General features: G+C 54.6%; 3 protein-coding genes across 3 annotated transcripts; all 3 read right to left on the reverse strand.

Annotated features, from left to right (window-relative positions):
- Positions 1-658: 658 nt before the first annotated feature.
- Positions 659-1,639, reverse strand: DICSQDRAFT_62248 (HET-domain-containing protein; the record flags this gene model as incomplete). The annotated part of the gene is made up of 1 exon (XM_007366558.1): positions 659-1,639. The coding sequence occupies one exon, from the start codon at positions 1,637-1,639 to the stop codon at positions 659-661; it is 981 nt and encodes a 326-aa protein (XP_007366620.1).
- Positions 1,640-2,541: 902 nt separating this feature from the next.
- On the reverse strand, positions 2,542-3,418 carry DICSQDRAFT_87639 (uncharacterized protein). Its single transcript, XM_007366559.1, has 2 exons — positions 3,245-3,418; positions 2,542-3,187 (listed from the first exon to the last, which is right to left on the reverse strand). The coding sequence occupies exons 1-2, from the start codon at positions 3,338-3,340 to the stop codon at positions 2,636-2,638; spliced, it is 648 nt and encodes a 215-aa protein (XP_007366621.1). The 5' UTR covers positions 3,341-3,418; the 3' UTR covers positions 2,542-2,635.
- A 1,765-nt stretch (positions 3,419-5,183) lies between these two features.
- Positions 5,184-5,464, reverse strand: DICSQDRAFT_170930 (uncharacterized protein; the record flags this gene model as incomplete). The annotated part of the gene is made up of 2 exons (XM_007366560.1): positions 5,184-5,387; positions 5,435-5,464. 2 exons carry the CDS (start codon positions 5,462-5,464, stop codon positions 5,184-5,186), a joined length of 234 nt encoding a protein of 77 aa, XP_007366622.1.
- Between the last annotated feature and the right edge of the window lie 221 nt (positions 5,465-5,685).

Below are 5,685 nucleotides of genomic sequence, written 5' to 3' on the forward strand. Positions count from 1 at the left end.
TGATCGGGAGGTGCGTTGTGTGCCTTGAAGGTAACACGGACCCAGTGCGCGCCCAAGGTAACGCCTTCGGCACAGCGCCCGAGATATATCGTAAAGGTTTGCGAGGGCAATCCGCCTGCGACAGGTTGACGTGGACTGAAGGAAAAGGAGATCAAGCCGTTCCACAGACGCCCCGGTATCCCACCGCGACACAGTGGTTGCACATCCCAGTGCCTTTCGAGGTCTCGCAGGTGCGCCCGCGGGAGCCGGAAAGGCGTAAACATGCTTCTGTTCATGGGTACGCGGGTCGGTGGAGGAGTCGAAGGGGGCCGGTCGGCAAGGTAGACCGATTTCCACTGAGCAGTGACGCGTTTCCCGTTGAGCTGAAAAGTGGCAAACGAGCTTCCGAGGTCGATGAGTCGAGATTCAAATCGAGAGTCCCGGAAGCGGAAGCATATGTGGTATAGGGGCCTAGCGGGATCTATCGCATTCGGACAACGAGCAAGCAGGAGGCCGAGCTGTCGTCCATAATTGCAGCAGAAAAGAGGGGCTATAATGAGGTCGTGGGCCTCGATGATGGGAATGTGAGCGAGAACACCGTACGGTGTGTTGGTAAATGTCGGAATCGTGGCGAGGTCAGTCATCGAAGGGACAGGTATGCCCATCTAGAGAGTGAACGTCAAAACCATAGCCAAGAGAGGAGAACAGATGAACTCACTGTGTCCGCTTCAGAGATCTGTCGACTAGCGTCTCCAGATGAACGATTGGGTATTATGGCCCGTCGACCAGTGCAACCACGGAAAGCTGACGGGGAGGAGGCGAAGAGATACGTTTCCTCTGAGTGGTCGTGAATTGGCTTCTTGGGATTGTCTCGATGCGGTCGTGGCTGATATATCGGACCCCAGGCAAGGATCGAGGTATCTATATGTTGCTTCATGATCTCATCCTGCAAGCGGCGAAACGCCTGGGGACCTTCACCATAGAGCAAAGGCATATGGATCTTGAAGATGCCCATTAGACAGTACGCCTGATCCTCCGGGCGGGTCGTATTGCGGTCCGCCGCCCATGACATACGTGCCGCGATGCTGACGGATGTCAACTCTGCCTCCATCCTGAGGATGCTAGCAGGAACGCTGGTGATACCCTCGAGAAGGAAAGCAAGGTCACATTTCGTGCCCAGAGCTTTCCACTCCGAAGACAGGAATACCACCGTCTCCGGCGCAACAAGTTCCTGCAAAGTCCAACCGCGCTTATGCCAGAGACTCGAGCGAAAATCGGAAGACTCTCCCTCCACGTAGTCTTGAGACGGGACGTCCCGTAGATATGCATAGCAGACATCCGCCAGTGCGTAATACTGGAACATCGAGTTGATGGCCTCGGAGAGTTCAGCACTGCTTGCCTTGTCAATGCAACAGGTATCGATCCAGGCCCACTGGTAGCCGTGGCTTTCTGCCAGGACGCAGAAGTTCCGCACTTTCGAAGACGCAAAGTCACGGGGATTGCAGTCGGCGGGTGCATTGCGGGAATGTAGGAGCTTGATATCTTGGAACGTCTGCTCCGTCTCGTCCCATACATGAGAGAGGATTGCGTATCCTCCCGGGACGCTTTCTGGGGTAGCAAAGAACGTGAGCTCGGCACGTTCGGTGCTGAGCACCCACATGTATAGCTGCACCTGCTAGAATATGAGTGGATTGCTCTCAGCGAGTAACATAATCGTACCCTGGTGCAAGGTTGCACAACGACGACTTGAGTTTCCTCGAGATAGACACACTACTACGCAGCCTCACAGCATCTGACCAGTGCACAGATCCTTCTCACGCCATGGCTGTGGTCGTCATCGAATGTGATGGCGTCTCGAGGGACGCTGAGAGCGCTAATGTTCTAGCTCAAATGTGGCACAGCTACTCCTAGGACGCCCGTAGAAAGCGATGTGGTCAGCGATGCGGTGAAATAAGGTTCGTGAAAAAACGGTACTCAGCGTGCAGGTCCGGCTACGACAAGAACGTTCGTCCAATGTATGCGAGGCCGTGCGCCTGAATGGTAGAGTGGTCGAGACGAATCGGACTGGGTCTGAAGGCGAATGAGAATGAGGCCTTCGAGCAGTGTCAGTCGCTCACCGGGTGTATCCGTTCAAGCGCCCCCGAATTTGGCGCGGCCAACTGCTTGCCAGGACGGCCATAGTCGAACCGGAGATCTCAAATATGGGAATATGGGTCGGAAACCATAGGACACGACGGCGAGGGTCGGGTGCTTGACAAGGGTAGTAATGGTACCAGAGTGGGAGGCTCGCTTGAACTAATGTGTAGTATGATTGACTTATGTGAGCTGTCGAGGCGACCAAGATGACACATCATGCTAGGGTCTATCCTCCGCTACGGATCAAGAAAGACTGCAGTGGCCAACGCCAGTGACAGACACAAGGTTTGGCCCCAAGAGGACCGCGTAGTACGGGTTCGAGGGTAGTTCAGTCCAAGTCACACTGGCAGTAGCCAGGAGCGGGATGTAGCAACGACAAGTCCAGATGTCTTCGAATACTTACATAGCTCGACTGTTTCTTAAGATGTCAAAGGAAGTTGCATGGCATGAAGAATGACTATAACATACTAAGTCCAAGGGATATCTATACAACCGCCAGCGGGCAACTAGATCGTAGACCTCAATAGATAAACGGTATCAGGCGATACGGAGTCCTCCTTGCCCACTCATCCCACTGCTGACCAAACTCTTCCCTCAGCAGCTCGTCTTCCTTTTCCACCATCCAGAATCTGCTCAGTGCAACGGAAGCCACGAATACTATGACGGAGCATGCGAGACCCTTGCCTACGACGGTATTCCACAAACCTCCTTCTGTATACCACGAGCCTTTGCTTGCCAGCAATAGTACATTCCCCGCCATGAGCAAGCATTCACCCATGTAGTCAGGATACCGCACAAGTGAGTACGGTCCATCGGTGATCAGCTTGCGGTCGTCCCTAGCAGCGGTTTCCCCACTAGACGAACGTCCGAGTGTGCGACCGGCGCATTGCGTACGGATGAATCCTCCGATGATCCCGAGGGTACATCCCGCTACGGAGCTCCACGTGAGACGTAGACTCCACAGCCTGACGAAAGGAAGTAACGAAGTTGGAATAAAAGCGGAGTAGGTCCACGAGGGATGATGCCCGAGGATGAGCGCTACCTCCATCAGGGAAACGCTGCAGCAAACGCACTACAGGGACAAAAAAATCAGTAGGTGAGAGCATATCCGTCACGGAGTACACCTTACCTTCGATGCTGCCGCACACAATCGGAGGACTCTAGGAATAGGAGGTTGGTGCAGCACGGGGCGAGGGCTAGACTCCGCTTTCTCGCGCGCTGTCATTATTGGCGTCTGGAGGGGGGTACTGGGGAAAGCCTCATAGGTGTATATGGCGTTGCCAAGCAGAAGTGACAACTTGAGTAACGGGGTATGAACAGCGAGAATGGGCGGAAGGGCGAACATGTTTGGTTTGCGCTTGATCCAGGTCGCCTCTCCGTGACGAGAATAAGTACTATGGAGCGGGCGTCACCTGCACATTACGGCGTAGCAATACAGGAATCACTGACATGACACGGTTCCCGTCTGCGACCTTGACCGTGCCCTGCGACCTGGCTCGATTCCAGAGCGTGCCTCGCCCGACCTTGGCAGCGTCGACCGTAAGTTGTACTTATGTCTCCCACGATAAGAGCTCGCAGGCGCGCTGCAGATAACGGCATATGACAGGCTCTGCCTGGAGCGTTCGGCATTCAACCTGGCCGAGTGCTTCATAGTCTGTAGTATGAAGGAATCGAATGATACGACTCACAGAGCCTCAACTTGTGGCTATGCAACTGTTCACCTGCTAATTACTCGCCTACGTCAGCAGCGTATCATATGATACAGAAATTCTGCAACGTAAACCATAAGTGACCTTGCTGATGATGGGCCCCGAATACAGGAGACAGAAGCGCACGAGATCCAGGCAATCGAGAATTACTGAAAGGAGCGGTTGTCTTCGGCATCGAGATCTTCCCATCCCCACAACCCTACTGAACGGGAACTCCAAGCAATATAGTAGGGTCAATACACACATCGACTAAGTATACGAAGGGCACACATACTTTTGGAGCATTCGATGGCTAACCTAACGGCCTGGTGTCACATACCCGCTGCGTTCAGCGGAAAACAGTACGGAAGACAGCTACAGAGCACATGAACACCCTCCCCACACCGAGAACGTCCTCGGCTGTCTGACCTAGTCTGCGACGTGATGCATTGCCCAGCTACACGTGGGATCCGCCATGAGCGCATCCAGATTGCCGTTCGAGAGCGGCTGGACGTTCGCTAGTGCGGTCCGACGGAGCGGAGACGAACAGATGCATACATAAATGATTCCAAACGCCGCGCACCGCCCGAAACAAACGGCGTGGTGCCGCTCCAGCCTAGAGACTATATGATGCGGCTGACAGGAATTAGCAGGTCGATTGCTGATCTGCGTGACCTAGCTCTTTGAGTTACCCAGGGTAGAGGCGGAAAGGGGCGGCTTTGCCGCGGCGCTCGAGAGGACGACGATGTCGATGTGCGAGGTAAGATGATTTCCAACCGCCGGCTACCACATATCCCGCTGAGACCAATGTGGCAGAGAGGGCGAGAAAGATCGGGGACATAGGGACAGCAGTGTGAGAGCAGTCCGAGATACTGCTTCTCCTGGGACAGAGTTTGGGATAGGATCGAGAGATTGGAGGCTCCGATTCTGGATGCGCGAATAGATGTGTGCCAAGATGCCGCAATGCCGCGCGGACCGTCGTGGGCGTCGGCGAGCCGGTCGTGTCTGGTGGTTGGGCGGCTTTCCGTGAGCTGCTTCATCAGCAAAAGTGCGAAAATGCCCCTGACGATTGTCGATATGGCCTGAAGCGCTCGTTCAGGCGCGAGAGGACAGGAGCGCCCAATATGTGGGCAGGAGGGGCCCGTCCTCGCAATACTTGCAATATCGGGGGAGACTGGCGGAAAGATTGCCACACAGAGCAATATGTGGTTGGTGTTGCACGAGCTCCTGTTCTGTTAGAATAGTATACAGTGCTTGTAGGCAGTACGAAGGATATGTACCAATGAACGATTCGTCCATCGCCCTCTCGGTGTCGGCGCAGACTGAGAGCAGCTTGTGCTCGTCCAGTGCCAATGCATCGTTCGCGGGTACATTGGGCTACTACATGGGGGCGAAGCCTACACGAGCCAGCTCAAGCTCGTCATCGTCCATAGGGCTCTCGCCGTCTTCTGGGCCCAGAGCGGCATCATCTTCGCTGTCTTCACTCTCCGTTTGCTCATTGTCGTCGTCCTCGTCGTAATCCTCGCCGCCATCTATATGCTCGTCCGGCTCGCCCTCCTCTTCATCGAACTCCAACGGCTGCTCCTGGCTGTCGTACGAGTTCAGGTCAGTGTTAGTTAGTTCATCCTCACCTTCCTCGTCGGCTTCATCATCATAGCCATGGCCAGACAATTGTATGATAGGTTCTGGCGCCACAGGCGCAGGTCGCGGCTTGCCAGATCGGCCACCGTGACGCTGGTGTCCAACCGCGCCACCGAAGTATCTCATAAATATGTCGCGATCTGCAAAGCTACATAACAAACGTCAATCCTGTGACAATCGGAACAATGTGAGTAGTACTAACATGCCAACGTAGTGATAGATCCAATCCAAATCTTCTTCG

The sequence above is a fragment of the Dichomitus squalens genome, assembly GCF_000275845.1.
Source record: "Dichomitus squalens LYAD-421 SS1 unplaced genomic scaffold DICSQscaffold_18, whole genome shotgun sequence".
In the NCBI taxonomy this organism is placed as follows: Eukaryota; Fungi; Basidiomycota; class Agaricomycetes; order Polyporales; family Polyporaceae; genus Dichomitus; species Dichomitus squalens.